Source organism: Meriones unguiculatus, chromosome 1 (genome assembly GCF_030254825.1).
Source record: "Meriones unguiculatus strain TT.TT164.6M chromosome 1, Bangor_MerUng_6.1, whole genome shotgun sequence".
NCBI classification, from domain to species: Eukaryota; Metazoa; Chordata; class Mammalia; order Rodentia; family Muridae; genus Meriones; species Meriones unguiculatus.
The window spans coordinates 125,597,108-125,613,914 of NC_083349.1; the positions used below are offsets into that span (position 1 = coordinate 125,597,108).

At 43.5% G+C, this 16,807-nt stretch overlaps 1 protein-coding gene across 1 annotated transcript; it reads right to left on the minus strand.

Moving 5' to 3' along the window:
- Window positions 1-2,663: 2,663 nt before the first annotated feature.
- On the minus strand, window positions 2,664-16,477 carry Rsad2 (radical S-adenosyl methionine domain containing 2). Its single transcript, XM_021651277.2, has 6 exons — window positions 16,102-16,477; window positions 13,897-14,058; window positions 10,450-10,679; window positions 8,549-8,698; window positions 6,948-6,980; window positions 2,664-5,388 (listed from the first exon to the last, which is right to left on the minus strand). Exons 1-6 carry the CDS (start codon window positions 16,439-16,441, stop codon window positions 5,224-5,226), a joined length of 1,080 nt encoding a protein of 359 aa, XP_021506952.1. The 5' UTR covers window positions 16,442-16,477; the 3' UTR covers window positions 2,664-5,223.
- Between the last annotated feature and the right edge of the window lie 330 nt (window positions 16,478-16,807).

Sequence of the window (16,807 nt, forward strand, 5' to 3'; positions counted from 1 at the left end):
ACTGTGGAATCTGTTTACTGAGTTGCAAACGTCATAGTCTTTAGGAAATCTTTACTGAAATTGTCACACAGAGAGTGCATCAGTGACCAACGCACTGCATTGCAGATGCTTCATCTCGGTGTGGGCTGGGCCTGAGTTAGAGGCACCTAAGAGGGGTCATTGAAGAGAAGATTACTTGAAGGGCAGAGGATTAACCACCCACTGTGCCTTCTCTGCTTCGATGGGCTGTGTCCTTTCAAACTGTGAGTCTACATAACCCTTCCTATTTGCTTTTGTAAGGTATTTTGTCACAGCACTGAGAAAGAGTGAGGAAAAGGATCATAATACTTGTTCACAGAATGAGCACATCGGAGTGGGCCATTCTTTTTAAGAATTAGAACTTTTGCCATACTTCAAGGTCTCTATATACCTTATCCCAAGGTCCAACATTCTACCTCTCCTCAAAAGACAACTCTGTGTCAGGCATGGTGGTGCACACTTTTAATCCCAGGACTCAGGAGGTGGAGGCAGGTGGCTCTTTGCAAGTGTGAGGACAGCCTGGTCCACACAGGCTGGGGCAGCCATAGATATATAATAAGACTCCATCTTGAAAAACAAAAAAACCAACAAAATCCCAGAATACACACACAGCAGAGATAAGCATGTCTCATTTCTTCAAGATGTGTTCCATCTCAGTCTAATTGTATGCGCTCAGTCATAGTTCGTGATCCTTCTGTCTTGTTCTTTTACTCTGCTCTTTATTTTCAAATTTATCCATCTTGTAGTTTGTTCACCCTTTTTGCTACAAAGGCTCTTCTGCCTGCACAGTACAATTCACTAATCATTCTGTTGTAACCAAGAATTAACTGATAGTTGGGGGTATTATGCTAAAGATATCCTTGCATGTCTTTGATCTGAAGAGACATGGGTATGTGCTGGATATGGGTGATGTCTTCACGGAATCCCTGGCTGATAAGAGTCATATGTCCACCTCATTGCTCATAATATGCATATCCTGTTTGGCCTGAGAGTTCAGGAAGGGTCCTGGCTATTTGACATTCTTCCTCCTGACTGGTAGTGTCATTGTTAAACATTTATTTCTTTTGGTTGTATATTAATTTCCTGTGTCCAGAGCCTGGGGTTGTTAAACACATTTTGAAATGCTTCTTTGACATTGGGGTTGTCTCTTTTGTGATATGTCTGTTCAGAAACAATTGTCAGTTTCATTTTCACATTTTATTGATTTGTTGAAAATTCCCTTTCAGATTAACTAACTAACTATTTCTTATGTGTGTATGGGGTATGTGTGTGTATACAGGGGTGTGAGCATATGCTGTGCATGCAGAGGTGGGAGAACAATGTTCACATTTGGCTTTTCCTTCCAACATGGGATCCTAGGACTGAACTCAGGTCACCAGGCTTGGGGCAAAGTGGCTTTCCCTGCTGAGTCGGCATCCTGGTCAGCCTTCTGCGTTTTGTTGGTTGAATGTGTGGGAAATGTCTTTCTTTGATTTTTGTCCTTTTTGCCATCATTATGGGTCTAGGTGTTTTGTCACAGCAGTAAGAAAAATTTACTAATAGAAACACAACAATTTTTTTCTGTAGAAAGGGCACATCTAAAAGGGCCACTCCTTTATGTGTTGTTGTTTTTTTAAAAAATAAATAGAATGTAAAACCATTTAAAGAGGAGACCGAGTCTAGTTTCTTGAAGTTTAATCTCTCATTGCTCCTTCTCTTCCTTTTCTCCTTTCCCTGTTTGTCTCTCTGTTTCTGTCTCTGTCTGTCTGTCTGTCTCTCTTTCTTTAGCTCTCTCCCTCTCTCTCCGTGCACTTGCTGAACTATCGAAGTCTGAAGGAGTCCCTCCTTGCTGACTCACTGAATGCATACACCTCTCAGTGATGGTTTCAGCAGGGGTGGAGGTGGGAAGTGCCTGGGAGAAGATGTCCATCAGCCATGTTAGATGGCCACCATTGTCAATTAGCAGAGTTTGATAGCCGCCATTGCCGATTAGCAGAGTTGGATGGCCATCACTGTTAATCAGTGGGGTTCGTTGGATGCTACTGAGTCTTTTAGAATCCTCACTCAGTTCAGATCTGGGGCTGGAAATAGGCCTTTCTGGTGGACTGCTGCTATGAAGGTTCACATCTTGCCGGCTTTGCTTGTCTATGGTGAAGTGCACTGTGGATATCTCAAACTTCTGCTGAGTGAGTCTATTTACAACAGCGTCAGAGTCAGGACCCTGCCATCTCACGGGGACTGGGCCTATAAAAGCAGGTTTGGTTCCTGGCCCCAGAATGCCTACCAAGAACTACTAAGAAGCAACACCTTTCACACTGATGGCAAGAACTACCAAGGAGGAGCACCCTTCACACTGGCAGCACAGCAAGGGCTTAGGGGCAACTTTCTCTGGCCAGTTGCACAGCAGTCCTTCTGAGATCATCAGGGTTTTGGTTGCTGAGCTCCCAAACAATGGCTCTCATGTTAGACTAGAGCATTTTCTCCAGTGGCTCAGCTCCATGCAGCCCTGCTGAAGACTGGGTTATCTTGAGGTAAAAATATCCATAACTTGGTTGAGTTTAATGCCATACTCCAAGATGTGTCTCCTAGGTGAGCTCGCTTCTAGAAAACTCCCTATGTAAAGAGACTATAACAAACCAAAGAGAAACTAACACAGAGTCTTAGGCTATGTGCAAAACATTTTAATACGTAGAACATGTTACCATACATTAGAGCAATGCCTGAAAACACAGCGTAGTTCTACAGGGAGATACATATATCCCCGAACACTGAACCTCACTCAAGGCTTGCATGATTGTTCATTGTCCAATAATAGCTTATTAAACAGCACCCATTCATCAAGAGGGTAGGGCATGAGCTGCATTATTGCTGGAAGGAATCTACTGCTGCTGATTTGATTGGCTGTTTATCTGTGCAACTATTAGACCCAAACTCCAGTGCAGATCAAACCCAAGCCCATTTTCTTTTTCTTTTTTTTCTAGACAATTTTGCCAAATAACACCAGGCAGCTTCCAGCTTAAAACAACCTAAGATTTTGTCATTTAACACTGTATAATAGAGAGGCCAGGGGCTTTAAAATCAGTATGGGGTGTCCTACCCCTCCAAAGTTCTTAAGTAAACCCCACTTTACCATATAATCACTCCAGTCAATCACTCATCTGACACAAGGTACCTCTCTGTAACATTTAACAAATGTCAATTAGATCACTCCTCACTTTACCAGTAAAGAGAGAATGTTTCACAAAATGAACACTCAGACTTAACACTGAAAAGGCAAGCCAACTCATCATCTAATCCAAGTTTGACTTATACAATGGTGATAAAAATATAATTCTTCCCTTTAAGAAAAGAGGAGTTTTGAAAATTTTAAGCATAGAGATCTTACACATCCTGTGCGCGTACAAGGGGTTAGGAGGGGAATTGTTTTACTGGGGGTGCACTTAGGGTGGCTCCCTTCCCAAGTGTACTCTCTTCACGCTGTTCTTTTCTTGGGGGAGAGGGTTGTTCACATTCCCTCAGCTGGAAGAAAACACATGCTGACTCCAAAGAGTGCGCACTGCACCTTCAAGTTTGTGCTCCTGTCATGAAACTAACAATTATCAACAATCTGAAGGGAAATGTGTCTCAACTTTCTCTCAAAAATATCTGTATAGGAGTTGGGTAATGCACAAGTGTGATCTCCAGCACTTAGGAAGCTAAGACAGGGATTATCATGAGATCAGGGCCAGCCTGGGCCACATAGTTACATATAGATTCGAGCAAAAATAGGTAAACAACCACACTAACAAACAAAATAGAAAACACAGAACAACTTGACCTATTTTTGATGAGACAACAGCATTTTTTTTTTTTTTTGCATTTTAGTGACCTAAGCGGTATATGAACATCTTTTTTGAGAAAAAAAAAAATGCCTAAAATTCCAGTTCCTTAGAAAAATTCTTGGTATTGATTCAAGCACACACACACACACACACACAAACAAACAACAACAACAACAAAAACCCACCCAAACCAAGCAAACAATGAAGGAACTGAACCAAAATTCACCAACTCCTAAAAGACCCTGAAGCAAAATTTCTGAAATGCTTAATGAAACCCAGCGTCTCGGTGCCCTCTAGTGGCAGCAGTGAAATAGCAGGGGAGTTAGGCGAAACAAAAATTCCCATGATGTTGCCCTTTGATAGGAAGTTATTAATTTCCAAACAGTGAGGTGCCCTCTATGTTTGACAAACTCATGCAATTCTTCCACAGTAAGAAGACTGTGACTAAGTCACATTCTCTCTTCTGTCTTTTTGGTGTAGAGAAGGAACTAGTTTTTCTCATTTGCCCTAGACTCGTTCTTATTTCAGAGTTTGTCGAGAAGTATGCCAAGGAGCCACAGGTGCATTTATGCCAAGCCAGTCAAATTTCGTATCCTGGACAGTCCTTTCCACCTATGCTTCCATGGTTCATGGATGGGCAACACAGCCACTGTTGCTTTTCAGAAAAGTGAGACAACCTTTTACTCAAGCTCCTATTTTAGCATGACAGCCTCAGGAAGGCTCAATACCAAGGAGACCATGCCACTAGTGGTACAGTGTATCTCAGTTTTGTTAGGAACCTTGAAGGAGTTTGGTGCAGTGTAGAGCAGCCGTCCTTGAAGCAGCATCAGGACCTGGGGCCACGGACAGCACATCCTTGGAGGTAACTCTTCCCACATGCTCTCTGCAAATGAGTAAGATCCTTATTTCTGTCTCTATGAGATATGTATTTGTTCCACACTTCTGAGTTTTAAAAAAAGTCCAAGATTCCAAGGCAGAAAAGCATTAGAATAGGCAGCAGTAATTGAAGGACGAATTTTGTGATCTTTCCTGGTGACAAAACTGGCAAATTTAGCAGAAAACAGCTTATTTTCTTAGGTGGAAAAGAAAAAAAAGGAAGCACGAAATTCACAGAAAATAAAAAAAAATCACAAAAACAATTCAAATACAAATTAAGTGTTGGTTCTTTGGGACTACTGAACCTTGTTCCTCTCTGGACTGAGCTCTATCCCTGTGCACAAGGAAATTATCTGTTGTATAAGCTGCCCTAGAATGGCTTTGCTTTTCTTAGTTTGGTCAAACTGAGAGGAAAAACAGACGGCATTCTCAATAACAACAATCCACAGGCAGCCGGAAGATGTGGGATGGTGGAGGACGGCCGCACAGGCACCTTCCTGTAACTGGTTAGAGTCACCAAGCCTCAGCCTCACCAGTCCAGCTGCAGGTCCGCCTTACTCCATACATACTTCCCTCCACGTCTCAGAAACATCTTTTCATCAAATCCACTGAATTTTATCGCTTCTTCCACGCCAACATCCAGGATGGACCTAGAAGGGTCCTTCCGGCCCCCAGTACAGTTGAGAAAGCGCATCTGGGGAATACAAGGTAGAGATAAGTATGTTCTCATACGGTTTATCCTGTGAAGCTCAGCTGAGGGTATCCTTTTAGAAAATATTTCTCATAGCCCAACCATGTCAAGTGTTATTGAGATCTAAGATAGCCCCTAAAATCCTCGGGCTCCACTGCCAACTCACACAACTCACACCCGTCAGCCCAGGGTCATGAACAGAACAGTCTTACGACTTGGCCCTCTGTTGGAGTGGAGAGGACATTCAGAGCATCCTCTAAATGTGGATGTCCAGATTTGTTTAGACATTGTGCACTGAGGTAACTGAGAGCACAGAGCAGAGTGAAGTGGCAGCAGCGTTGCAGTGTGAGGAAACACAGCTGAATGAGCTTGGTAAATTGGTACCTGTGTGGGATGTGAATCCTCACACAGGCTTCTCCTGAAATGAGCAGGGGATAAGACAGAGGCTGCTGAGGTGGGTAAAGGCTGGCACAAGGACGGAAGTTCCCCCAACACATCCTATCCATTTGTTTTCCTATGACCCTCTCCTTACCAGCGTTGTAGGCAGAATGAGGTCTTCATACTTGTGTGTCTCTACACTAAACATTCTGAGGGGATCAGGGGAATACACTGAGTCATAAAAAAAAATCAAAAATCAAAATAAATTTTGATTCTTCCATGTTTGTTCCAACTATGTGAAGATCACATGGTTTACTGAAGAGCATTGCTCAAAATTTCCAGCCAATCATGAGAGTTTATATTCCAAAATAATTTTCATTATCCTCATTACTTTAGATCCATAAACTGAGCATTACTATGGTCATTTCCCCCTTTTCACTGCATAAAATTCATGTCAACAATAAATACAATTGCTGTAATTTATTGTTGATTAATTTGATTGATTAACAAAACACAAAAGTTCTAAACAAATACTACTCAAAAGGCCAGGGTCAATGCTGTGATTTTTGTACTTTTTGTAGCTCTTTTTTAAAAAAGGTACATCCTGAAATGGAATTGTCTGTTCTTTACTGAGAATATCAGCAGAAGTTATAAATCTGAAAGTCCTAAATAACAACAACAAAGAAAAGAAAAGTAAACGTGATGTCTTCCTTTTTTTAATAAGGGCGGGTTTTCCTTTGGAAGCAGTGGTCCTGGAGATAATATTAATGATGTCTGAAGGGGACAATGAGACTTCCTCCCATTGTCAAGGTTCATCTGCAGTGGAAGTGTTCGCAGCCCCTGGATTATGCAAGACAGTGTGCAGTAGAGGTGACAGTGTTGTCACAGCAGAACCCTCAGATCCATGCCAGGCCACACAGGGGAGGCCTCTACTTGCATGTGACATCTGCAGATGCATGGCTACCTGGGGTGCCATCTCCTGGTGGCTAATGCCAGTCCAATGCCTTGGGATGTGCTGAGAGGAAACTTGGCATGTGAAGGCAGGGCTGTACCATGCTGACAATAAAACCACTAGAGGAACACTGGGCATATAACAGGTGTGCTCTGAATGTGCTCATTTCAGCACATCACATTGCTGCACTGCTAACTTTCCAGTGATTTTATAATTCATGGGGAATACTCACATATTCATCCAGAATAAGGTAGGAGTCTTTCATCTGCAGTAGAAAAAAAAAAATCACAATTTAGTTTTCATACAACACACACTGTTTATTCCATATACCTCACTGGCTGTCCCTCCAAAGGTGTGTGTGTGTGTCTGTGTCTGTGTGTCTGTGTGTGTTGCATTTTCTGTTTCCCACATTCTCCATCTACTTGCAGGCCTTTGAGTGGCCCTGAGCAGTGGAGGGACTACAGGGTCCAGTTCTTCCAGTAATTCTGGATTTTGTGCCTCAGACCAAAAGAATTCTACCCCTCAGGCTGCTTGCAGTGCCCTGGCTTCTTTTACCCCTCCAGCTATTTCCAGGAGAGCTGTTGTCATCTCTCAGTTCCCAGCAGGTGGCCACCCTTCAAGGAATCTCCCAGGTTTTCAATGCTTGCTCAAATCATGTTCTCTGCAAAGAACAGTCTTGCTGAAGCCCCAGATTCTTCTGTGACCTGACTTGAGGTAGATTTGCATTCTTGGGTGTATTGGGCATTGCTGAACTGTCTGTAGGGAAGTTTTGACCACCTTTTCCACCCCTAATAAAAGCTAGGCAGTAAATAATATAATTTCTCTTCCTTCCAGCTTCCTTCTATCTTTCTTCCCCCTCCTTTCCCTTTTCTTCACCTTCCCTCCTTCCTTTCCTCTTCCTCCCCCCCCGCCCATATCCCCTCCTTTTTGACAGGTCATCAGGTGGCCTAGGATGACCTCAACCTCACTACATAGCCAAAGATGTCCTTGAGTTTTTAGTCCTCCTGAATGCTGGATTACAGACTTGCAGTGACAGTTTTTAGCTATGCTGGAGGATCAAACCCAGAGCTTCCAGAGCACTAGGCAGGCATTTTCCCAAGTAAGACACATTTCTAGATCAGTTAAAATTTCTGGATATGCAGGGCACATAGTCTGTGGTCCCAGTTACCTAGCTCTGCACCACACTGTGAAAGCCACTATCACCATCAAAACAAAACAAAACAACAACAACAACAAAATAAAAACAAGCAAGCAAGCAAACAAACAAATGCAAAACACAAATAAAATAATAAAAGAATGTAGCACAACCCTGCTCCTTGGCAACTTCATATGTAGAGCCTGAGAACTGCAAGCCATTTTTTTTCTGTATTTTATCCAACTTGCAAAATAATCACTAGAGAGGGTGACACCAACATGGAAGCAATCATAACTTTCTTTAGTGTTTGAGTACTACCCACATGCTTTCCACACACGTAGAGTTCATGTGTGTGTGTGTGTGTGTGTGTGTGTGTGTGTGTGTTAATTTTATATTAGAGCTATACATATGATTATACATTTAATCACACCATCTCTGAGGTGGTCTAGTCAAACACATTCTTGGGTAGAAAAGAAATCAATGTCATTGAAGAACCCCACCCCCAGGTGACAGGTGGCCATGACGGTCCTCTATCTCTTTGGTTCTAGGATTGCACTCCTCCCTCTTTCTTCTTCCAGAATGTCTAGAATAACAACATAGCAATTGCAAAGCTCCCAGGAGAGAGAGTCACCACTTTCCCCACTTAGAATCAGTGTAGATTTGTGGTAGTGAACAGGGCAGCTTTTGCTGCATACAACCTTCTGATTAGATTCAGGCACCAAACAGGACACGTCTTTGTGACGCTCCAAGAATGCTTCAAATTCTTCATTGCTTATCAGAAATCTTTCTGCTTCCCTCAGGGCATCTTCTCCAGAGTTTTCACCCTCAATCAGAAGGCACTGGAAAATCTGGGAGAAGATAAAGCATGTGTAAGGCGAGAGCCTTCCACCATCATTCAATACAAGCCTACAGGGAACAAAAAATCCTTCTCAAGTGGTGACCCCACCCAGTTCAGGACGAGTGAGCTCAGAATACAATTGTTAGTTGCTGCTAAATCTTTGAGGACTTAGAATATGAGGCTCTGAGCCACAAGTAATAGAGCTAACAAAGTACATCAGAGATTTCTAAGAATAAACAGGACCTGATCCTTGCCACTGAGAGCCATTATCTTAAAATGACTGATCAGGTATCCAGAGTAGGAGGCAGAAGATTTGTAGGAAAATACTCATGAGAGAAGAGTAATCTAAAGCAAGGAGAGAAAATGTATAGGTGAATTTTAAGAATAAGAGGGTGAAGGGAGGATAGTGAGGGGCACGAAGAGTCAGAGTAGGGCTGAGTTGAGGGAGAAAAAAAGGTGAGCAGCATAACAGGTGATCAGGAGGGGCAAGTCTTAGGTCTCTGGGCTCCTTTATCAAAGTTCTCTGCTTCTCCATTGGCCAGTCCTGGCTCTTTTTACCATCCATATTTCTTTAGCTATTTTCCATTTATTCCATGTCTGAGGATGTGCTGACATTCTATTTCAATACATCTATTTTTTTTAAATCTTTAAAGTATATATGCTTAGCTTCCCCCAAGCCTATTTCCAAACATATTACAGTACAATCAAAGGAAAAATTATATCATATCTTTATCTCCCGCTGTCTTGGCTCACTTTGTATCTAAGGAATATCAAAGGTGACCTTGAGATGTCAGCTTTCCTTAAGTGAGCATGACTCTGGTCTTGCTGGGACCCTCTTGCCTGGGTCAGCCTCACATGTGGAAATTCTTTCCTGCTTTCAAAATATAGTCAATTGGCAACTTCCATGTTTTGCAGTTCATCTTGGTATATGCTCCACTTTCCCATGTTCTGCACATACAAGTGTGATGGAACATGGAACATGCACGTTATATTCCATGACAAAAATCAACTCCCAAATCTTATTCCCAGGTGTGTCCGCTCTGTATCCAGGCACAGAGTCAAAGGAGCTGCATAGGAGTCACCATGCAGCTTGTTAAATAGGTATGCCCATGCCAACCATCCTGACCAGGCCTGCTCTTACTGGACATCAGTGGATGCAGGAAGGAGTTCAAGAAGCTGCTTTCTTAGGAGCCCCCTTGGTGGGTTCTGAACAGCCAGGGGTAGAAAATTTGAATTTGCTGTGATTTTCTGCTGTGCATTGTGGATCCTATCTATGATAGGCTGACTTGCATCCTGTGAGCCAGAGCCTTCCAGTGGCTGCTGTTTGGGCCAGTCTTAAGGAATTTAATTTGGAATAAAGGCTCTATAGACTCATTGCTCTATAGACTCCCCTGTCACCATGTAATTCAATGCAAACTCAAGAGCCTCAGAATTTAAGAACATCTAGGCCCAACAATACGCATGACAGGAATGGGGGAAAATGTTCTTTTATTGAAAATTTACTCTTCAGAACATCTTCAAGCACTGAACATGACCTTGACCTTTACTCTCAGAAAATTCCTGAAGAAAATCATTTCAAGATTTGGAAACAGAATATGAATCAAAGAATACCGAGGATTCAAACTTAACAGAGAGAAGAGTCAAGGTCCTGGATAGTAAATTTGAGCATCCTGGGTGTTCCTGTTGTTTTAGTGTCACTGATCCAAGCTTCTCCTGAGTGTTTTGTAGACTGAAGCCAAATATGTCCTAGTGTAGACTCACCTTCCAGCGGACAGGACTCAGAGCCTTGATGTGCTCGTTCATGTCTTCATCCACATTAAAGCGATTAATGACAGAATTGATCTTGAAAGCCACCTTGTAATCCCTGCACCACTTCCGCAGCTTTTGAAGGTTTTCCACATGGTTCTTCTTTCCTTGACCACGGCCAATGAGAACGTTAACCTGCTCATTGAAGCTGTCGCAGGAGATAGCAAGAATGTCCAAATACTCTCCTGCAGGAAAACGATGATAATAATAATAATAATAATAACAGTAATAATAATAATTTTTCCTGAGACCCTCAAATTCATTTACATCTCTTTACAGTAAAGGTTGTCTTCCTGGTTGTGTTTTTAAGAATTTTGTGATTCGCTGTCTCATTGGGGATGTGAATTACACATATTATGTATATTATCATTAAAATTCATGCGTGCTTAATGAAAACATGAGAGCTACTTAAGGTGATCAGCTTTAACTGCATATAGGTATGTGCATGAGTAATCATTGGAATGCTTTAATCAGGTTTTTTCACTTGTTTTATTATAGAGATTATATGAATTATGAAGCCTATTCCTTTCAATTATGAACAATCTGCTTTGCCCAGCATTCAGACAAAACTGTGTCATAGGTGATACATAGTGTTTTTTGCCAGGCTTGTGAGCTTCCTTTTGGTATGTCTTATACATTTTGTTTACTATGCATATATTTTCAGACACTCCATGCTATGTCAGGTACAACTGCTCTAGAGGCTGAGAAAACCAAGATAAAGAGGAGCTGGGTGGAGGTGCCATGGTACAAACAGGCTCCACCCTGCAAAGCCATGAGTTAAGAGTTCTGATAAGGAGTCCTTCGAAGAGCTCAGAAAATATTGAAAATTATCTTTGTTTTGGGGCTCTCTTCACTGGTTTCTGCAGGTTTCCTCTGTGTTTCCTGTGACCTCTCTCTTCCTTCCCTGCTCCCTGCTTTTCCCTTTCTGAGAAGAGTAGGCATCCTCAAAGTTGAGACATTACTTGCAGCTAAGCAAGGTGAGGTCTCCTGGTTATTGAGAATCTCCAAAATTTTCTATTTTATCCTAAAAATCCTTTTTACATTACTGAGAATCTAAGAGTCCTAGAATTTCTTTTGGACACTACTCTCTTAACCATGAAAAGACTAATTTTAGCTTCTATTTTAGGCTTAATTCATGGTGATCTGTATTTAATAAGCACAAACCAGAACCAGAGCAAGGCTGTTATTTGAAACAACTTAAAGTATTCCAAATCTTGTTCTCAAGTAAATTCCTGAAGGGATATCATACCAGGATGAGGCAACTGGACATATAGTCTCTAACAAAGGGAAAACAGAAGTTTGAAATCAAACACATAAAACCAGTCTCTTCCAGGAGCACTGTGGCTGACTGATTTAGACATGCTGAGCAGATAGATATCTGTGAGTCCATCACTGAATCCTTACACCTCTCTACCTTTCGCTTGTTTTGGCGATGTCTCCTCCTCCTGGTCACAGTTCTTGGGAGGAATGGTTTGACAGAGCCCATCTGTTAACTCAGTCCTTGCGTTTTTCCAAAAGCTCTGGGGCTCTGGTGGGGTACTGTGTATTTCTTGCATTTATGGCTGCTGCAACAGCTTGTGTAACCACTGTGGGTGATGTTTGTAAGCTCCAGCCATGGGAACATGTGTCAGGATTGTGTCAGACAGATGTGTGATGTGCTTGGTGTCCCAGTAGCCACACACTTAACAATATGTGCCTGAGTGAGCAGTACTTTATGACACTCTCTGATCCAAGACCTAAGTGAGGTTTCTGTGTGAAAAGAACCCCAACATTGCCTGAGGTTTGCTGCTGGAAAGAATACTGAACTTGTGTAGGTTCAGTTAGAGATAGCTCAGGACCAGATGTCCTGTCCAGACACAGTGGTTCATGCCTGTGCCCTGCTGTTGTTTGCTCTGTATTTGTTCTCACTGCAAGGGTCTTGCCAAACTCCCAACTGGAGGGGTTGTAAGCCTGCGACCAGCTTTTCCTCATGCATGTAGATCCAATTTCAAGTTATTTGCAGACATTCTTAATTGACATATTTAACACAGAATATTGTTTTATGTGCCCTGGGTAATTTGAGGATATGGTAAGTTTCCGTCTAGTATAAAAGTCAATTAACATTTGTAACTGGCAGCTACCTGACTGCTATGAAGAGGGCGTCACATTTGGCTTTTACAGTATGTGTGTTCCTTCCTCTCTAGGCAATGATGCTGGGTTACATCACCATTTCCAGGTGGCCAGTCTCTGACATGTACTGCAGAGATCCTCCTGTCTACACTCCTTGCCACGGGTACAGATATTTTGAGCCTATCCTACAGGAAGGGTGTTTCCCAGGGCCACCCCCTAAAACACAGTCCACTGCTCTCTATTCACGCTGATTCTATCATCTCCTTTCTGTCTCACTTGGTACCTCCCACTGGTCTCCATCCAGTGCCTCCCTTCACAGAAGCCTGGTTTAATGCACTACCCAGGATTCTTCTTCCAGTCACTGTGTCATTGTCCCTGCTTCTAAAAATCCTCCTTGCCTGTCCAAACTTCATAGACAACCTCACCCACAAGCACAGACTCTGCCTGCAGGCATCCCTGCAGAAGCATTCTGTGAAGTTACCAACCAAAAGTACCAGCTTTCCCTTTGAATTACTCTAGAGCCCCATAGGGTGACAAAGTAAGGGCAGGGAAAGGAACTCTGGGGGGGGGGGGAGGTTAGAACTGACTTCTAAACAGAAAGTAGTCATAACTGAACACATTTTCAAGAGCTGCCCTGTGCCATGTATTCCTCTAACGACATGACAAACGCTGACAACTCAATCATTGCCATTCTCAGAAAATCTTCAGAGCCCTGAATTCAGCCAGGCCATGTGATATGGTGATACGAGATTCTGATGTGACTGGATTTGCAATCAGCTTAGACCTAACAGGGCTTAAAAATAAAAAGTCTTACTAGATAATCCTGGCTGACCTAGAACTCCCTATATAGATCAGGCTGGCCTTGAACTCACAGAGATCCATTTGTCTCTGCTTCCTGAATTCTGTGATTAAAGGCATTCACTACCATGACCTCTGTCTAATAGAGACATTTACATAGTTTAGAGTTTGTTGTTTTTCTTCAGCAATGGCTAAACTTAGGCACTAGTTATCCATGTGTGCTAAATTAGAAGGGTGTGGCAAAGGGCTGTGTGCTGGCCTGTTCTGTTATCTGTTTCTCCATACTTGCTTATGTAGCACCCAAAAGAAACAAAATAACCTAGCCTCATACACACATTATACATACATAGGACATGTTAGAAGTGAACAAGTTCAAATTACATTTTCTTTCCTCCCAATTCCCCCAACGCTCTGGCCTGGAGCCCAGGGGGAAAGGAAATGCAGGAGTCAACAGTATGAGTTGCAGTGCCCAAGGTGTCATCCAAGGAAGCTTACCATAGTCCTTGAACCACCTCTCCCGGACTAGGCTGCCATTGCTCACTATGCTCACGGAGGGTAGGGCTAGCTCTTCCTTGCAGAACCTCACAAGCTTGCCCACATATTCACCCCTGTCCTGCAGGAAGGGTTCTCCTCCTGAAAAGTTGATCTTCTCCATACCTGTGAGGGTTAAAAAAAAAATACCCTACATTTTTGCACTTTTCAAACACCTGTTTTATTACTTATATTTCTACATTATAAATACATATATTGTTTGTGTTATGTTTATATTTATAATATATGATATCATACGTTATACCATATTTCCAAACACCGTTCGTTATTGGTTTATGGGGCTGGAGAGGTAGCTCAGCAGTGAAGAGTGTTTGTAGTTCTTTCAGAGGACCAGAGTTTAGTTCTCAGCACCCACCTTCAGCAGATCACAATTCCCTTTGTCTCTGGGGACATCAACAAATGCACTCGCGCGCGCGCGCGCACACACACACACACACACATACACACACACGCATACACATACTTAAAAATAAACCTTATCATTTTTTGTTTTTTAATTGTGTGTGTGTGCGTGTGTGTGAGTGTGTGTGTGTGAGACAGAGAGAGAGAGAGAGAGAGAGTATGCATGTGTGTAATGAGATCATAATGGCTGTGATGTCAGGACTCAGAGCCTGTGGCTCTGCCAAACAGCTTACATGAGAGGGCAGGTGAATCCAAAAGCTGCATTTTAAGGAGAAACCATGCTTTTAGTTAGGAAAGCAGAGGCTGTGGCTACATTACTAAGACCAGACCTTGATGTAGGTCCCAGTGAGGTAGCAAGGCTCACATCTTTACTGTGGGTAATGAGCCAGGATAGCCTGGAGCTGAGTGAGTCAGCCGAGATCCTACTGAGCAGTTCTTTGTACTGTATGGTTTCATTATCACAGGCCAACCTAGCGTGAGTATCAGAAATCCAGTTGGGAGTCCCCACAGGGTCAGTGTGGTGGCTAGAGGCCAGTGTGCACCTGGAGCACTGGCCAATAATTCTCTCTTTCCCCTGCTGTGCTCCAGGGAGCCCTCTTGGCAGAGTGAGTCATCTGGAAGTGCAGTTAGAACGCTTGGCACTTAGACATGTTGCGCTTCAGTCAAAGAGTGAGTAGAAAGAGAAGGCAGTCCTTCGGTGAGTAGGTGCTCTGGAAAGACTAGAAAAGAGGAAGGAAGGAGGGGAGGAAGGAAGGAGAGAAGGAAGGAAGGAAGGAAGGAAGGAGGGAAGGAAGGAAGGGCAGACTTGGAGACGTTTCTGCATTTGAACTTCACTGATGAATTGCTACCTGAAAATGATTGCTGGAGTGGGACAGCAAATCTTGGGAGAAAAATCCCATGACGTGCCTGTCAAAAAATTATTTTAAGGCTCATATGGGGCTAGAGAGGTGGCTCAGTGCGTGATACACAGCTCTGAGAACTTGTGTTCCAAGCCCCAGTACCTGAGTAAGCCTGAACATGTTAGTGAGAGTGAAATGTCAGCCCTCTTATTCCATGATGAGAAGAAAAGACAGGAGAATCTGTGAGCCTTAAATGTTAATCAGCATTTCATATCAGCATTGAACCACAGAGAAACCCTGTCTAAGATCAGATTGACACCTGAAGTTGTCCTTTGATGTTCACAGGCTTGCTAGGCCAAGCAGGTGACCAGACTAGCACACAAGCACGAGTGTGCATGCGCATACACACACACACACACACACACACACACACACACACAATGCGAATACACAGATTTTTTTTTTTTTAAAGAAAGAAAAGTTTCCAACAAGGAACACAGACAGAACAGGGTGAAGCTTCTGCCAGGCTGTTCACATGGAGGACTTGGGTCTTCCCCTCCCCTCTCCTCACTTAGTGTTTCTGGAAATCATATTCCTCTTGGCAAACTCTTATCACTTATACAGTTTTCCTGAATGCCTGTTTCCAAACGTGAGGAGAAACTGGGGTCATGGTCCATGCACCTCTGTTCACAGGAGCAAGTGTTTGTTTCAAGGTCCTGGCTACCCCACCTCCCAGACTGGAGGTCCTTTTCTTGTCCACCCAATGCTCCTTGCCCATTCATGCAAAGTCACCTGTTCCTTGCCTGGTGGTGCTGTGTCTAGTTCTCATGGAGCCCTTCCCTGGCCCACCATATGAGCAACTCCCTGTCACAGAGCATCCTGGCTTCTGCTGGGGCCAGGAACTTACCAGCTTGTTTGAGCAGAAGCAGTCCTCGCTTGGCCTCCTCCAGGGGAAGCACAAAGGATGTCTTGGCTGTGTGGAAGCAGAAGCCGCATTTGTAATTGCACTGACGAGTGAAGTGGTAGTTGACGCTGACAGGGACTGTGGGCTGAGTGAGGTTCTGTTCTTCCTGGGTCTCCTCGGGCTCACCCTGGACCTGTGGCTGCCCCTTTCCAGGACCTAGCCACCCAAGTGCTATTCTCAGCCAGCAGAACAGGATGAGCAGGCCACTCCAGAGGGATCCCAGCTGCTGCTGGAACAGGCTCAGCAGCCGAGCAGCAAGAGCAGTGGGCTCCAGCATCCCCATGGTGACTAGCACACACCTGTGGCTGTCTATGAGGGCTTATAAACTGTGGACCAGCCACACCCCCTAGCATTCTGTCACGAGGAAGGAAACACCACACCGCCCTTGAGTAAGTCTCAGCTGGAAAGAGTTTCTGTTTTCTGAAAATGAAAGTTGAACCAGAGCCAAGAGTGAACCTCAGGATGGAAGTCAACACACTGCTTTTCCCTGGAGGCTGCTCCTATGACCTGGGTAAACAGCTTCTGTCCTGATGCTGCTGCAAGGATTCCAGCAACCACCAGATTCTGACAGATGGGTCTTACACACACACACACACACATACACACACACACACACACACACACACACACACACTATGTGTTAAGCCTC